The sequence below is a fragment of the Triturus cristatus genome, chromosome 11, assembly GCF_964204655.1.
Source record: "Triturus cristatus chromosome 11, aTriCri1.1, whole genome shotgun sequence".
Taxonomy (NCBI): domain Eukaryota; kingdom Metazoa; phylum Chordata; class Amphibia; order Caudata; family Salamandridae; genus Triturus; species Triturus cristatus.
The window spans coordinates 784169496-784188310 of record NC_140594.1 but is presented as its reverse complement, the minus strand read 5'-3'; the positions used below and the strand labels follow the sequence as shown (position 1 = coordinate 784188310).

The 18815-nt window shown below is 40.9% G+C and overlaps 1 protein-coding gene across 2 annotated transcripts in view; it reads right to left on the bottom strand.

Moving 5' to 3' along the window:
* LOC146785438 (E3 ubiquitin-protein ligase RNF19A-like) overlaps positions 1-18815 on the bottom strand; it is a 120822-nt gene that overhangs the window by 57749 nt on the left and 44258 nt on the right. For both annotated transcript variants that reach the window (XM_085634494.1, XM_085634495.1), the window contains exon 3: positions 912-1088. In XM_085634494.1, the coding sequence (XP_085490620.1) occupies positions 912-1088 (177 nt within the window). The remainder of the gene's footprint in view (positions 1-911; positions 1089-18815) is intronic.

Here is an 18815-nt window from a genome sequence, read left to right as displayed (position 1 = left end):
GACCCTTTAAATTGTTGTTTCTGGCATATTTTTCTTTTAAAGGAAACATTAGTAGAAAATCTGAAGCTCATTAGTTCCATTGCCAGTTACTAGTATGACAGAGCTGTGGTGGAGAGTAGCAAATGGGTCAAGAGAGCAAAGAAATGAGGGAATGATGGAGGTAGGAATGGAGAGAAACGTGATGGATGCATCTGGAGAAGGATAGAAGAAAGGATCGATGGAAGCAAAGATGGAGAGGAAGGATAGATGGAGAGAATAAAGGAAGACAGAAAGATGAGCAGCAGTAAAGACTAAAGGAAAGAAAGATGAAAAAGAAAGGATGAGATGAAGAAAGAAACCAAGACAGATGAAAAAAGACAAATGATGAAGAGAAGGAAAGATGGATAGGGCAAAGGAGGAGAGAAAGATGGAATAAAGGGAGGAAAAGGATCAAAGGAAAGAAAGGATGATGGAAGCAATGAAGTAAATAGAGAATAAACAATGTAAAGAGGATGAAAGGTGTAAACAAAGAAAATACATTAAAAAATAGACAAAAACATTGGAATGAAAGATAGACAAAAAAAAAAGAAAGATGAATGAGTGCGTGTTTCCCTGCTTGCTCACTTGGTGCCATTGGGATGTAGTGCATGAGGGGTGTACTTTATTTTTCTGACTACTACTTTGCTCCCAGGCCAGTAATTCTTAACCTGTGCTCCAAGGACCGCTGGGGGTCCGTGAAGCCTACTCAGGGTGTCCATGACTGCTTAGAAAAATAAATATTATTAACAGAGTAATAAAGTAAGTAAAAATAAAGATGCAAGCTACATGACTTGTTTCTTTTCCAACGGTGCAGGTGGCCTATTGCACAGTATAGGTTGGGAGGCCTTACATTTTGTGGGACAGTGCTTGGACCTAACATAAAATACACTCACCTCCGTATACTGACAGCACTGTTGGTCTGCCATTTTAGACAATTTTTCTTCAAAGTCACGCAGTCTCTGAAGTCCCACAGTGTACATTGCAGCACTCCGGATCATGGCAAGTTTCAGTTCCTTCCCACAACATGCCCCCTCTTCATTCAGAGCTGGGCAATAAAAATATGTTTTACCCTAAAATCAGAAAAAATAACTGAGACCTTGATCTTTATTTATAAAAAGTCACATAAATGTACAAAGCATGTTCAATCTGAAACTCATGGAAAATATTGCTGTTTAATAGATCATTAGCAACACAAACATGTAAAGTCAAGTCTGCCTATAGCAAATGTAGACTGACCAGTGCAGGAAAATCAGAGGGTAACATTCCAAGAACCATCAAATGCAGCCTTTGATAAAGTGAGCACATATGTCTTAAGTGGTAGCATGCTATCAGAGTAGATTCAAGGTTTTACAGCCCGAAGACCATGAGAGAGAAATAAATGGCTGGAGCAATATTAAATGGCTGGAGCAATATCGCTCAGTGATAGAGAGTGATACTCCTACAACTGTCACAGAACCTAATTTACTCGGTTGAGTCACACTTGCCCCCAAACATAATGAAGGCAGCGGATATCCCACAGTGAAGCCCATCCTTAACCCCATTGGACCTGTAAGCAACCACCCAGCTATATATATCTGAATTCTCTTAAGTCCCTGAAGGAGTTGTCACCTCACTACTTGAGATATATGTGCAACCTAACAATCTGTTCCAATCCCCTAGTGTAGTGCTATGAATTGTACTGTACTCTTATGTAAATACTTGTCCTAACTTTATGTTGCATACTGGGGCATATCATTGTCTCGCAGCATGTTTACCTTGGTAATGCCTTACCATTCCAGCATACTTGGTCCATGGGTTCCAACTCCAACTATAGTAACTTGACTTTGGACCTCACTGGAGGAAAAGCTGCAGAATGTGAGCTCCTTACTAGCCATAAACAAATTCTTTGTTTACACCAATTGCTGCCTGCTAATTTTCACTTTACATTTGGCATCGACGAGCTACAAACCGCAGGAGCCCATCATCAAGAATTAACAACTTTTGCCAATTTGAAATTGCGCTGCTTTCTTAAGCTCTGCCACAGAAAAGAAGCTGCATGCTGAGGATCTTCACACTCTACCTTGGTAGTGTCCTTCTGAACTTCTAGATGCCCATACTTAAGATCACTACGTGAGCACCCTGTCGATTTCGGCTGTACCTTGACGTGGCGACTGCGCCACTGTTCAGCGTTAGCAAGACATCGGTGACGAGCAACCACTGGATAATGAGCCATACTCAAGAAACTCGCCACGTGCTACCTTGACGTTAACACGTTGCTGAAGGCAGCCATTTTGAGTTGAGAGGAAGTCCCATTATTTTTTACACACTTAACTAATTTTGCTCTTAATGTTTCACATGGTGCTAAATTAACAGTTGCTGCAAAGCGCTCATTCAAAACCTCAAACGGACTGAGTGTGGCAGCATTCCTTGCATATTAGGTACTTTGGTATGTAAACAATTATTATCATTTACTTTATTTTCTTTCAAAACTGAAAGTATATTTCTACTGATACTACTACAAGTTGCATTCAGCAACTTAGATTTTTGGCAGCATTCTTCACACAATTTCTGCTTCGGTATTTAAACAATTGTATTTTCATTATTTCAAAACTGAAACCATATGTTTACTGATTTTACTATGAGAACCATTCAGCAGGTTGTGCAAATACAACCAATTTTACAACATCCAGGGAAGCAACAACAACCTTGGAAAAAATGGTTAAGGTCACTTCAGAACTACCTAATAGAAATCGATGCAGATAGGTTTGATCAAAGGAAACCAGCCATTCTGTTCAGCCCTCTGGAAACAGAAGGTAGTAAATATTTGGCAACTTATCTTAAGTTATACCATCCACAGATTCTGTCAATTGGAATGAGTACTCTGAATCTATCGCCAGGCTGGCGAATAAGTTCACCAAACAACAAAGTGTTTTGCTAGAGAGATTCAATTTTTCCCAGAGGAAGCAACCTCACAAGAAACAGTTGAGCAATATATTTCTGCACTGAGGAACTTAGCATTGAATTGTAATTTTGGTGCTTCGCTGGATACCTACATTAGGGACCAATTTGTACATAGTTGTAGTAGGAAGAAAATTCAGGAATTCTGTTCAGCTGTTGTGAACCAATGTTAGCTAAGGTCATGGACATAGCTAAAGGCATACAGCATTCCGTTTTATCCAGTAGATGAATGGCAAGTGAGTATACTACTCACACAGTCAATTCTGTGCAAGTACTGGATTTTATTAATGCACTATCCTATAAGGAAAAAGTAATTTAAAAAAACTTACAAAGGAAAATTTCTCCTTATTGTTTCAGATGTGGTTCAAAAATCCTTCTTAGTAATCACACATCCTGCCCAGCATTTGGTACACCTTGTAATAAGTGTCACAAAATGGGTCATTTTCAAAGTGTTTGTAGGAGAAATTGGTGTAATGTTCAAATAAGCAGTGTGGACATTAATACAAGCACTGCTGTGTGCACACATGATTTCTCTAAAATAATACTAACACTTGATGCTGCAAATTTCTGTGTGAAACCGATTAAAGGCCCCTTTGTGATGTATGTGTTGGGGGACTCAAATTAAACATGATTGTGGATTCTGGGGTACCCATTACTATAATTTCTGATGTTTTATATAATCATTGTTGGGCCATGAGTAAACCGCTTAATCCTCCAGATGTTTTTCCTAAAGCATACGGAGACCAGGACACAGGGATGTTGGGGTATTTTCTAGAAAAATTAGTGTCTTGGAAGAGAAACCACAACAAACATCTATGTGGCAATCAAAGGCAAAAATATAGTTAGTTTTCTGGCAAGATTTAGCCAATTTATGTTTAATGCTTGTCCCAGGTTAGGAAAATCCTGTTGTTGTCAATCATGTCTTGATTGCCTCAATAGTAGAAAGTACACAAGAAAATAATGAAATTATAAAAATCCTGAAATTTTCAAGGTTAAAATTGGTAATATATATAAATTTGAGCAGCTAATGGAACTTAAGAAAAAAACAATCCCAATTACTCATAAGTTAAGACCCGTACGCTTCAGCGTTAGACCGGAACTTAAACCATTACTTGAGAAACTTACAGAAGAAGGGGTTGTAACCAACACTGATTCTTCTGAATACGTTAGCCAGATTGTAGTAGTACGTAAGAAAGCTGAAGATGTTTGTCGCTGTGTAGATCTATGCACAGTAAACAAAAACATAGTTGTGGACTGCCACCCATTGCATAAAATACAAGATCTTCTGGCAAATTTTGGCCATGCAAACTTTTTCTCGCTTTTGGATTTACGCTCTGCCTATCATCAAATTCCACTTGCTGCAGACGCACTGGGCTAACTATATTTATCACTACATTATGAGATGTAAAATTTCTATAGTTACCATTCGGCCAGGTGTCTGCTACGAGTGTCTTTCAAAAATTGATGGACATAATATTGTCTGGCATTGCTAGTACGCAAGTTTATTAGGATGATGTACTTATTTTCTTAGAGTCAAGAGCAAAATTTTATTTTTGAAAAAGTTTTAGAAGTCTTTAGAAATGTGGGTAAAAATCTTAAGCATGATAAATGTTGTTTCTTGGTACTAGATTTAGACTATCTTGTTCATCATATTTCAGGAAATGGTATAAAGCCTACATTTTCATTAATACAGGCTATAACAGATATGACACCTCCCAGAGATAAAGACACATTGTAATCTTTCTTGGGGATGAGCGAGTACTATTCTACATTTATTCAGGGGTATGCTCTGGTGGTTCAACCGCTATGCAACATCCTCATGAAGGGAGCAAAATTTGACTGGGACGATACAGCAAACTTGGCATTCATAAAAATAAAAAATTTGATGGTTGATGCACTGGTCTTGTCACCTTTTAAGGCAGAATATAAATGCATACTTACGGTTGATGCCAGTCAAATTAGTTTAGGAGCAGAATTGTCCCAAATGATAAATAACAATGAACAAACTGTTGCTTTTGCTTCATGTTCATTAAAACACACTCAGTCACATTACAGCACAATTGAGTGGAAAGCATTAGCCAGCTCTTAGGCAACTGAAAAATTCAAAATGTTTTTCCTGGGGCACACATTTTGAGATATATACTGATCACAAGCCACTTTTACATATATGTTCAATGGAAGTGGTTCAGGTGACACATAAGCTAGGCTTGTCAGACGTCTATCTTGCCTACAGAAATACAACTTATAATAAATTACCTTCCTGGAGGAAAGAATTTAAGAACTGATTGTCTTTCTAGGATGCCACTGCGTGCCTCCAATCAACATGATGAATTTGTTGTGTCTTTGGCTTGTTGTATGAATGAGTTTCGTTACAAAAGGATGGTCCAAAGAAAGGTCTTTAACAACTCCCCTGAAGCCTTTTGCTCAGGTGGGGAGTGAATTGTACACTTTGGAGGGTGTGCTCAACGGTAATGATGTATGCGTCCGGCCCTCTTCTATCTAAGAAAAATTAGTAAATACCACTCATCTAGGCCATTTAGGAATAGGTGGCACTTGCAAACTTTTTTTTTTCTGGTGGCCATCTTTGGAATCCCATGTTTTTGAATGGATTTCCAGGTGTGATGCTTGACATCGAACAAACACTGGATAACACACCAAACAACACTGAAACACAACCACTTCCTGAAGATGTCTGGAGTAAGGCAGCATTAGATTTTGCAGGCCCTTTTGAGCTGTTAAGACTTGATAAGAAATATCAATTAGTTGTAATAGATTACTTTTCAAAGTGGGTCTATTTTGAATTTGTTTCTGCACCCAACACTTCAACTGTAAATAAATTCATACAGACTTTTTTGTAAATTGAATGTCCTCCCAAGAAAATAGTAACAGACAACGCACACTCTTCACTTCCACACAAATGAGAGATTTAATTAATCAGTTTCACATTAGACATTTGAAGGTGGCTTTGTACTTGCCAACTTCAAATGGACTTGTGAAAATGATTAATAGATTTCTTAAGGAAGGTGCACAAGCTGCTTTAGCCAGCAGGCTTCCTGTTGAAGAATGTTTGTGAAACAAGTTGTGGACAAACTTGACAACCCCTCCTAACACAACAAGTGTTTTCACCTATTCCCCTTCTTAGGAATGGACTTATCAGATGTGAGGAGTATCTAGACTGGATAAGAGCCCTAGTTTTTAAACAAAAGGGTTGGCATTGTGACATGAAAAAAGTTGTCGAGGAAAGAGTCTCTTCTTTATAGTCTACTCACAAAAAGTATTTTGATAACACATGTGGAGTGAATGTTCAAGTTGCAGACTGGGTCATGATTTAGAGTACAACTCAAGTTAAGAAGGGGGAATCAGTATTTTATGCTCCTGTCCAAGTAACTAGGTTTGCCAAGGGTTCTGTTCAGCTTGACAAAAAAGATTGGTGGAGGAAAAGGGCTCTGGTAAAATTGTCTCTGGAACAAGCCAGCAGGATAAGCAAGTACAAAGGCAACTTGAGAGAGGAAGATTGTGGAGGTGATTGGTGGTATACTGTGAATGATACTACAGAATTCCAGTCAAGATTCACAGTGTCTAATGCACTAGTTTCCTCAAATATGCCAGAATTTAGGACAGATGTGGATTCAAGTAACAGATCTGTGTACCAACTGCACCAGTACAATATTCAAGACCAAACTTTAGAGTTTCTCGCAATGTGCCAATGCCTTTAAAGCTTACAGATTTTTATATGCAATAATTCCATTATGACCTCTCTTTTTCATCATTATTTGCTTGCAATACCATAAGTTCATTAAAACGTTTTTTTTTCCGTTTGTTAAGGGGAAAGGTGATGCAGTGTTATAAATTGTATTGTATGTCTTATGTAAATACCTGCCCTACCTTTATGTTCCATGCTGGAACATATCCTTGTCTCACAGCATGTTTACACTTATAATGCTCTACCATTCAAGCATCCTTCCTTCATGGGTTCCAACTCAAACTACAGTCATTGTTCTTGGAACTCACTGGAGGAAGAGCTGCAGGACGTGGGCTCCTTACTAACAATAAACTAATTCTGTGTTTACACCAGTCAGTCACTCAGTCATGAAAAGCATTATTCGGTTAAATAAAATTATATAAGCATAAAAGCATAGACTTACAAAGCCATATATCTTATTTACAATACCAAAATCCATTCAATATACCATATAAAAGAAATTTCCATTAACACATGATTAAACATTTTTACAAATACCACAATAAATATATAAAAAGGTACTATTTGATCGCATTTCATTGATAATCAGTCAACATCCCCCACACACTTATAGCATCAGAGTATGATATGCAATTACTTCCCCACCATTTTCTCAGTCTAACAGACACAGAGATTAATTTATACACCATCAAACAGGTGTATTGAGATGATAGCAGGTGTAGTTTGCATAGAGCAGGCTGGCATAATCTGACATTTTGGGTCCTCAAGAGTGGGAGTAAAGACATTTACCTAGAAGTGGCATATACCTTACAGAAGAAAAAGAAGTGACATGTATGCTGGGCGTGTCACAACGACATGGTGTGAGCTCGGATCATGGATAGCTTTGCTAGGATACAACACCAGAAGGTGCACTATATTAAATCTGAACAGTATCAAGTAAAATCTCTGTGAGTGCTGTAAAGGAGAACATAGAAAAGGTTCCATCTGGTCTTTAGTCCCTAGTGGGATATTGGCGGACACTCTTTGCTTCCCCAACTTCCTGGCTTGCCTTCGCTGCTGGCAAAAGGCCAGGAAATCTATCTTTGATTGTTGTTTAGAAAAAAGATATATCTTGTGGACTATCAAAAAGATTAGATCTACCTGCAAGGCAAATTGGTCTTTCACACATCTTAACTGAGATATACAGTCGGCATTATCGAAGCGTAGACAACCTTTTATAATGTCCTGGTTTAGGGCCTTTTCATCTTTTGCCCACACTCAGTGCCACAGCTTAAGTGGTGCCAGCTTAATTTGGTATTTTAATTTTAGCCGGCCTAGTTCCATGTGACAAATGAATGAGGGCAGGAATTTAGGGACAGACAAGAGTCTTCTGACAAACATGTTTTCATTCGCCCGAAGAGGGGCAGTATCACAATAACCCCACACCCAGGAACCTATGGGTCCGATTCACAGAATAAAACTTTTGACAAAATCCTAAACTTAATACCATTTACTCATTTTGGTATTCACAGAAGGCACTTACTCATTGATGAATAAGTGCCATCTGTGAATAATAAAATGAGTAAGTGCACTTACTCATTTTGGTATTCACAGAAGGCACTTACTCATCAATGAGTAAGTGTCTTCTGTGAATACTAAAATGAGTAATTGCCTTCTGTGAATTCCAAAATGGTAGTAAGTTTAGGATTTTGGCTTAAGTTAGTTCTGTGAATCGGGCCCATAGACCATGCAGAACAACACCACGCCATATAGATTGTTCTTACGGTATCCATCGACTTGCACCTGAGCTTCCTAGTGAACCTCAGAAGAGCCTCTTTTGTTTGATTAAACTGGGAAATCCTGACTTTAATTAAGTGAGAGCAGGAACGTTTGCGATCAGAAATATGACCCAGATAATTAAAAGTTGTGACACAGACACGTTTTTCTTCATTTATATTATAGAGACCTCTTGTTTTTAAGAGAGTGCGCCCTAAAATCATGGTGTGCGATTTCACAATATTTGTCTGCAAGCCCAATTCTATCATGTAGGCAACAAACCTATTTAACAGCAGTTGTAAACCCACCACTGTCCTGGACATCAGGACACTGTGGTAAATAAATTCTTCTTTACCTGACTGAATTTCATACTAGATCTCTAATCAAAATAGCTCAGAATAATAAGAGGCAGAATCCGTGGTATAAGAGGTTTCTGAATGGGCTTTATTCCAAAATGGCCGACTCGAGTCGCGGCCTTCAGGTTCCGTCACCAAGAAGGTTCAGGAAGTGAAGTACGATACTTTATTGATAGACATGCATTTTTATAGTAAGTACATTACAATGAAACAAATGTAGGAGGCGTAATAATTTGATAAGAAAAGTGACAAATTAAATACGTAATCGAAACTAGGCGTAATAAGGAATAAAAGAAACATAATTGGCTAGGGTTATCATACATAGGTGGATCTATAAGATAATACTTGGCCTAGATGCGCGCGCAGCAGCATGACGTGTAATTGACGTGTAACTAGGGGGTGAAGGGGACTTGACATTTAGCTCTACATGTGGAGACGAAAAGTCTGGGGGGTCAAGTCAACCTAATCCCAAATCCCAAATCATATCTAACATCCTATGTTTAAAGAACTATGTTATCCACAAGGAAGGGCTCTCGGACAGAATCTATACTATACTGACTGTGTGCGTGCACAAGCGCCTAAGTGTCTATATGAGATGCGAGAGGCAGAAAACTTTCCATGGCAACTGAGCCATGAATTACTTGCATGGAGACAGGGGGCAAGGCCCTTTTGCTCGAGAGCTAAAGGAAATGTTTACCTAAATCACTAGACAGGAATGCATCGGCTGAAGAGCAAAGTAGATAATTCGAAGGTGAAATACAGCTTCTTGGCAGGCAGGCGAAAACTGGCCGAGGCAGGCACCGTTAGCTGCACAGGAAATAGGACAAAGTTCATGGATACAGATGCGAGCTCAAGCTGACGCTTGTCAGAGACAGAGAGCAGGGAAAGGCTTTGAGGACAGAATCGGGCCTACTTCGTCAGAACTGTAAAATGGAGTAGCTTAGCCATATACAGTCGGTGGCCTTTCATACTTAGGAATTGAATATCCAGCCCATTAATGGCGGATCTGACAGAGAACATGTTAATGGTGGACGCACATGTGTTTGCGTCTTTGAAACTGGAACTGGAGAGAACATACATGTGTTTGTAACATGCATATAGAACCGTTGGGGTCCAAGATAGGGGACATAACTGGTCAGGAAAATCCACTTTTCCACATTCCCTCCTTGTCCCCTACTTGCCCGTCAAGAAACATCAATCTTCATTAATCCATCGATTTGCTCATGGAGCATCATTTCTTCTTCTTTCTTCTTCCGGGATTTTGAACGAAAACCTTGATGTGGAATACACGATGTGGCACACAGACCACAAATCGCTGGTCCACATTGCAGGCATAAGCAGCAACTGAATAGTATAAGAAGGCCAATACCTAGGAAGGATAGAACTCTCCATCCCCAGGCTGATATCACACTCCAAAACCACCCGGACCAAGTCCAAGTGCCTGGATCCTCGTGTATCTGGCTCACAATCTTATGAAGGCGAGTTATAGCTTTATATACAGATGGCGAATTTTCTGGTATGAATACGCAGCAGCTGGATCCGATGACCCTACAAGCTCCGCCCCTATCGGCCAAGATGACGTCAAGGACAAGCCGATTTTGAAGGACAACAATCCTCATCACTGATTGTTCCTCTGTCAGATTGCCTAGGGCGGCTATAGTCTCATTCACTACGGCTTCAAGAGTCTTTGTTAATCTACGTATCAGTTTACTATTTGAAATTGTACCTATGTATGGAAAAATACCTTTATTGAAATCTACATACTTGTCCCATGCCGTCTCAGTATAATCGACAACTGGGAGATCTCTTCGTTCTCTATTGTGCACTAAATGAGTATTTCGATAATAATCAGGAGGAGCTAGGAAAACAGGTGGCAAAAGGAATGCTATGTAACAGGTACCATCCCAATCTAGAGGTAGACGCATGTATGCCGTCTGACCACATATAAAGTAGGAATGGCGAGAAGCTCTAAATGAAGATTTGCCTTCATCACTATATTCTACAACAGTAACGCATTTGCTATGGCCCATATGTATGGAACCAACTTTCCTTACACATAATTCACCCTTAACTGGAAATACTGACATGGTGGGCAAAATTAACTCAACTTCAGATTCGACATTCAGAATCATGAGATTAGGTGTAAAGTTACCTAATCTGTATACTTCGTTTTCTAGATCCGTTCCTGTTCTACTGGGATGACCCTCCTTGTCAGGGTGACAGACTTTGTATAACACTATATTCAGATTTCCCCATATCCAATGGTGTTGAAAAACTGCTGTGTCTGAATCTATGGAATTTAATAAACTAAACCATGCTCCACAGGTGCCATTATATGTGAATGGATGTGGAAAGAAAGGCAGAGCTCCTCTGTTATTCTGATAGGGAGGGAGTCGACCACACACCCAACAATTTGTGGCATTACTAGTCTGATGAGAATGATGTAACATACTAATGAAAGTGTTATTACGCAGCGCAAGTCTATAGGACAACTCATGTGGGGGTAGGTCACTAAAAGAATGTTCATCAGTTATATTGAAAGCATGTTTAGAAACAGGATAATACATATGCAACAATATACTTGCAGTAATTATTATAAAACTCAAGAGAAACAAAATTAATAAAGTCACAATACAGTGGCTACGCAGTAATTTACAGTATGCATGTCGTTTCATTATTGTTCTAGACTGTACATGATTCAGACCTAAGGGGAACATGTCGGGACAGATTCAACCGCTTCACCTTGGAGAGGACTTAAACAATCAAATCGTCCGACGGTTTAAGTCTGGACCTGAGTTTTAGTTTATATAGTTCGGTGCTACTGGCCTCAGCCAAAGGTAGCTTTGAGTCAATGGGGGAAGACACACGGGGAGGACTGTTCATGTCAGGAGGAAGTCCATGAAATTTCTTGATATGGCTGGAGTGAACCCAGCCTTTTCTCCCTTCGATCTTCACGGCTGTTCTGGTTGTCAGCAGGACCAGCTTAGGAAGTTTCCACCTGGGCTCCAGTTGGGTCTTCCGATCAAAATTTCTGACGAGGACAAAATCACCGGGAATTACATCATGGGGTTTCACCTCAGTGTTGTCGGGAAAAGCTGCGACTACCTGTGAACGACAAGATTGTAGTGCAGACATCAAGGAAGCCAGGTAATCTGTCAGCATATTACAGTCAACATCAGTTATTTTACGGGGTATAGGCGTCCCCCACATATTCGGTGGTCTGCCAAAGATCACCTCATAAGGGGATAGCCCTGTTCGAGAGTGTGCTACCATTCTCATGTAAAATAGTGCAACTGGTAAGGCTACTATCCAGTCCACACCTTTTTCCTGACATATTTTAGACAATCTGATTTTCAAAAGTTGATTATGTCGTTCCACAAGACCTGCTGCCTCGGGGTGTCGGACACAATGGAATCTCCACTGATACCCTAGCAAGAGTGAAACATGTTTCATTAACTCAGATGAGAAAGGCTGACCGTTATCTGAATATACAACACGTGGTAAACCGTACCGTGGGAAGAATTCTCGAACTAGCTGCTTGGCAGTAGTCGGGGCAGTGTAATCTGATACGGGGTACGCCTCTGTCCAACGGGAGAGAGCGCAGACAACTACGAGAACATATTTGAATCCTCGACATCGTTCCATCTGAATATAATCCATCTGGAGGACTTCAAAAGGATGGTCAGGAGGCTGAAATCCACCCTGCTCTACGGGAACACTCTTTCCTGGATTAAACTGACAACATATCATACAGGTACGAACTTTTTGTTTAGCTGCTGCTCGTAAATGTTTGTTGAACCAAATATGCTGAATGCTGTCTAACATAGCTTTTTCTCCTAAATGTGCTGGACTGTGAATTGTAGCTATAACTGCTTGGACCATGGAGTCAGGAAGAAACCACACAGATTTCTCCTTCGTCATCCATCCTTGATCTGTCTGGATCCCTCCTAGTTCAGTCCACTTCTTTATTTCTTCTGCTGTAGCATGTGTCTGTATATCAATTACGTCAAGTGTGGGATCCTTAATTGTCATACACTGTATTGGTGTCTGAACTATTGGCTTTGTCATGTCGGATGTACGAGTCTGAGCAGTCTGTTTAGCTGTTCTGTCAGCTAAATCATTGCCTTGAGAAATGATATCAGTAACCTTCGTGTGTGCTTTACATTTCATAATCGATATTGCAGTCGGTAAATGAATTGCATCTAACAAAGCATGAATGAGGGACCCGTGCTGAATATGTGTTCCATGAGAAGTTAAATAACCCCTCTCTCGCCAAAGCACCCCGAAGTCATGTACGACTCCGAATGCATAACGTGAATCAGTATATATGTTGACTTTCTTGTCTGTGGCTTGAATACAGGCTTGTGTTAGAGCAATAAGCTCTGCTGCTTGGGCTGACAAAGTATCTATACTGTTTGTTTCAATAATTTCAGTGTCTGTTGTGACTGCATATGCGGCAACTAAATTTCCTGTACTTGTTCTCATGCACGAACCATCTACATACAACGTCAGGTCTGGATCTAACAATGGAACGTCTGTTAAGTCTTGTCTGGGTTTAGTCTTTATCTCAATAACTTCAACACAATCATGAGCTAGTGGGTCTGTTCCAATTACGGGTAAAAGTGTGGCAGGATTCAATGTATTACAACGTCTGATTTCTATATGTGGCTGAAACAATGTCAGTTCATAACCAGTAAGTCTTGCTATGGTCAAGTGTTGTGTTTGCGTTCGATTCACCAGAACCTCTACTGCATGTGGTACTTGTACTGTCAATGGATGTCCTAACACTATGGCATCGCTTTGTCTGATTGCTAAAGCTGTTGCTGCCACTGATTTCAGACACGCGGGCAAAGCCTGAGCTACGGGATCTAATGTACTGGAGAAATAAGCACATGGCTTGCATGATCCTGCTTGTTCCTGAGTGAGTACTGACAAGGCAGTACCTGCACGTTCTGTAACAAAGAGTGTAAAATGTTTGCTGTAACATGGTGTCGCTAGAACAGGTGCTTGACACAGAGCTTTCTTTAAGCTCTCAAAAGCTAGTGTGTGTTCCTGAGTCCAAGGGAGGACAGTCGACGTGGCTGCCTCCTGTGTTGTCAACTGAATGAGTGGTTTCGCTAGAAATGCATATTGGGGAATCCACTGCCTACAGTATGAAGTGAGGCCTATGAAAGCCCGTACTTCCTTTTGTGTCTGGGGTATTGGCATGTTTGCAATTAACTGGATGCGGTCGGGTGTAAGCTGCCTTCCCTCCTTGGACAGCGAGTGACCAAGATAAATAACTCGCTGAACACAGAATTGCAGCTTAGAAGGAGACACCTTGTGCCCCTTGTCGGCTAGAAAATGTAAAACTGTCAGTGATGCTTTTTCACATTCGGGTTCGCTTCGTGCGGTGATCAGCAGATCATCGACGTATTGAAGCAATGCGGTATCAACTGGCATGTGTATACTGTCAAGTTCTCGTTTCAGTGCTTGGCTGTAGATGCTGGGACTTTCTGTAAATCCTTGAGGAGCGCGTGTGAATTTAAAACTTCGTCCATTCAAACTAAATCCGAACAAATATTGACTTTCCGGATCTATTGGGACGCTGAAAAAGGCATTCTTGAGATCAATTACAGTAAAGAATGTAGCTTGAGAATCAATAGCTGTCAGTAATGATGAGATATCGGGGACCACAGGAAATTGTGGCACAATGCACTTGTTTAATTCGCGCAAATCAATAACTAATCGATATACTGGCGGGGCCATAGGATCAGTTCGTTTAAGAATCGGAATTATCGGTGAATTACATACATTGGAGTTAGTTTCCACAACCACTCCTTGGGCAACAAGTTCATCAATGATTTTCAGTAAAGCCGCTACAGCATCTTGTGGTAGCTTGTATTGTCGCATTCGTGGTAGTACCACTCCTGCCTTTAGTGTGACTCGATATGGTGTAATGTTCATGCAACCAACATCGGTAGGGCCTTGTGCCCATAGATGCGCTGGTAAAGTCTGTAGTCGGGGATCCATGTCTCTGGATACATAATGACCTTTAAAATCACGTAAAAACAATCTTACTCCTTCCGGAGAACAACAGATAATAGCCCCTAGGGCTTTCAGTGTCTTTATACCTAACAAGTTTTCTGGACAAGATTTGGTAAGCAATAAATCAGTAGTTCGTGTCAAAGGACCAATCGTAAGCGGAAGTGGCTGTGATACTTCATTAACAATAGGTTTTCCTGAAAAACCAAGGGAAACATTTTGAGAGCCTGAGAGGGGTACCCCTGGAACTTCGCTACGTTTTATGGTTGTTCGACTTGCCCCTGTATCGAGTAAGAATTTTCTGTCTTGACCTAATAATTCACTATGTACATAAGGTCCTTCTTGATCTACAGGAATCTCGATAAGGGGTAAGTCAACTTCCCTCTCTAGGCTGGTTCATGCATAACGTTGGTACTCAGGGTATTCATACTGTGCAGTCTGGTACAATTGTCGTGAAGTTATTTGTGTGGCAGCAGTAGGCAACGGAGGTGCAGCTGGCACAAACTGTATGGGCTGCTGTGAGGCTGGCATAGACTGTTGCTGAGCTGGCATGGACTGTCCATGCTGCATAGCTCCTTGTTCATTCTGATCCTGTCTAACTAATCGTGGTCTCTCTTTTGCAATACCTGTGGCTATATTACGTTTCAGGACTTGACAATCGTGTACATAATGGCCTGGTTGTTTACAGTAATGGCAGGTTCCTTTTACAGGAACTGCAGAATCTTCAGAATGTGTTACACCCTTTTTGTGACCATCCACTGGTACTGTCTGAGAAACTAGCATTTTCATTTTGGTATCCTTCATGCGTCTATGCTCGTGTTCTTGTTCATCCCTAATTCTATTATGATGATACTGTAACATTTGTAACATTTGTGACGGAGTGTTACTTTGCCAGGAACTCTCGAATTTCAATATTCTATTCTTCACTGGAGGCAATGCATTTTCCACCAATTTTGTCACAAATAAATGTGGATATGAGTCACTGCTTGCTTTTATGCCACTGTTTATACCAAAACATTTTTCAAATCGTGCATAATAATCACTTGTGTCTTCATCTTGCTTTTGTTTGCAGGCTGTGATTGCACCCCAATCTTCCTTTTTCGTAGTCAATAAACGTGGCAATACCTGTACTAGTAAACCTGGTAATGCTTTAACTTTATCCCCGAGTCCTGAACCTGCAGTTCGGGTTTTCTCTTCTGTTTCTAATGCTGTCCAATCTATCTTCTGGTCTCCCACTTCCCACTCCTTTTCTTTCAGTTTTTCATAAATGCCAGCAGGCATCAGTACCTTTAATATCGTCATAATATCAGGATAAGTGTATTCTCCCATTAATAACATGTCTTTAATTTCTCGGTGGAAACCCGCTGGATCTTTGTCATGACTTGGTACTACTTTCTTCATTTCTAACAATTCGATTTTTGTTATGGGTGTGTATACAAATACACGGTGAAAATTATTGTCTTCACCCTTTATTGGGTGCACTTCTCGCAATGGATTCTGTCTATCCATGTAGTACGGTGTTCCTTCTTTGTTGGGGATCGCGAAAGGATCTGGGCTTACAAAAAGAACGTATTGTTTGCGTGACCTTAGTATTTCTTTAATTAACTTGTTACTAGAACCTCTCCATCTATCCGTAAGTAGTTCAGTTAATATGTCAGGTAAGGGACCAGGATCAGCATGTTCGTTCTTATATAATATAAGAAGTTGCTGAATCATATAGATCCCAGCCAAACGTTGTTCATCTGGACTGAGGTTCAAAAACGTGTGTGCGACTGTCACATCACCATATTTACCGGGACTGTCCATCCAATGAACAGCTGACCTAGCTAATTCTTGTTCGTCCATAGAATCGAGGAGGTGGTAACCCCTTTGTTCCCGGAGTATTTTATCTGCAGCTTGAAACAAACGTTCGGGAGACTTCATATTTATTATAGGTGTCGAATAGGTTCTGCTATTGTTTGGACATACAGAATGTACCGGATCAGAAACATATCTGGTATTAGTACAGGACCTTCCTCTACCTACATAGGCTATGGTGTCTGACTGTCTCACTGAATCTCCTGATTCGGACTCTTCATCCTGCTCGAACTCGTCTGTTTCCAATCTCTCTGCATGTATGTGTTCTACTTCTTTCCTAATTTTTCGACACATGGCTACTATACTTCCTTGTCTATCATGTTTTCCATCGGATATATTCTGACTCCATTTAGTGAGAGTTTGCATTATTTCCGGATCTACCCCCGGTCGGTCTTGATTTCTGATCACACAGTTTACAAAAAAACGTAACAATTCTCCCTGTATTTCTACTTTCTGATACTCCATAGCTCTGTTAATGCATTCAGGATCTTTTCCTGTTTGGACAAAATAATTTATGCTGTCTAAATGCATAGCCATTCCTGGTAGCCTCCCTAAAAACGATGCAGCTCGTCTAACACGTAACGATGCTAGGACCATTTCGTCATCTTTACCGGGCACCGGATCATATCTACAATCTATCATAAGGTCCCTAAGCGTGCGGGTGTTTATAAGTTTGGGCGTACGTGCATGTACTGGTTCTTGGAAAGAAAATTTACTCCCTCTGGGTGGCGTGAAATGAAGGCTAGTAGCACCTCCAGTAGCCCCCTCTGAGGTGTCGGACGTGAAAGGATTCGTTGAACGGGCTACAGCCACTACAGGTGTAGACACGGCTGTAGAATCAGTTGCGGGGACAGACGCGGAAGCAGATGTGCTTGCCGAAGCTTGTGTCGTTACTTGTGTCGGAGCTTGCTGTGGCACAGTGACAGATACTTGATCTTGACGTTGAACCCCCCCAGCAGACGGTCTATGCGGTGCGGGGTTAGCATATTCGGGAACTGTGTCATCTAGATATGACGAAAGGAAAATATCTTCTGCGGTTCTAGGATGTCCTTTAGGATGTACCTTTATCGGAAACAATGGGGGTGGCAAGTCTTTTGGTATGGCCGTAGTGGCTTGAGGCAATCCTTCGGCCAGAAGGGGATACATTCCTTTCATAAGGGCATTTCTTTGTCTCTCTGTTTGTTCTGCTTGTACTCGTGTACCTTCTTCAATCAACTGCTTTTCTCGAACCTTATTTGCACTTTCTTTACTTCTCTCTTCCTGTCTTAGCGCTTTTTCGGTGCGCCTATGTGATTCTTTACGCCATAATTCAATAGCGTCTTTCTGTGACTGTCTAGCTTTCCTCTTCCACAACTCTTCTTCTACTTTCATGATACAGTCTGCGTCCCAGGTCCCGGCTACGGGCCATCTCTGATTTTCTGGTAACTCTCTGGTGTAGTCCACCCATAAGTCAAGGAATAATATGGCGTCTAAGCCATGCTTGTGATACATAAAATGCCCTGGAGTGTCCCTAGGAGGAATAGGAACTGCTTCTTCAAGCACCCCTTTTCTAGTAGTAATCTGTCTTAACTTCGAAAAGAGCGGCATATTGACAACTGATCTGGTACTTACTCTTGAACACAACGGATTTGATACTTAATCTTGAACACACTTAGTACGAAAAACACAATAATGAACAAAGCACAATAAAACAATCATTCATACCACAATATGCAGGACATTTTTTAACACGTTAGGAATTAAACACTAAACATTTTAAAATGGACAACAATGATGATAGTCTGCATAACTAATCACCAAGCAGAATTCTTGACAATAACTAGATACTTCGGAATACTTGATATACGGCTAAACCGTACATATACACTGCTAAACAGTGCAGACCGGATTTGTGTACCCAAATCCGTCTTGACCGGCACAACCTATGTGCACGTCAACACGCCTCCCCGGCGATGGTACTCACCGAGTAGCTCACAACGAAAGGCCTCGGAGAATGGACTGGACTCGACTGTGGACATCGGACCCTTAGGACATCGGGACTTCGGAAACCTGGTGGGCCTCTGTATACCTCGGATCTTGCTCTCTCAGCTAGGCTCTGGTCGGGATACTTCGCGCTTCTCACCGCCTCGTCTGGGTTGATCGCAGCCTCAGTCGCCCCCGCTTGA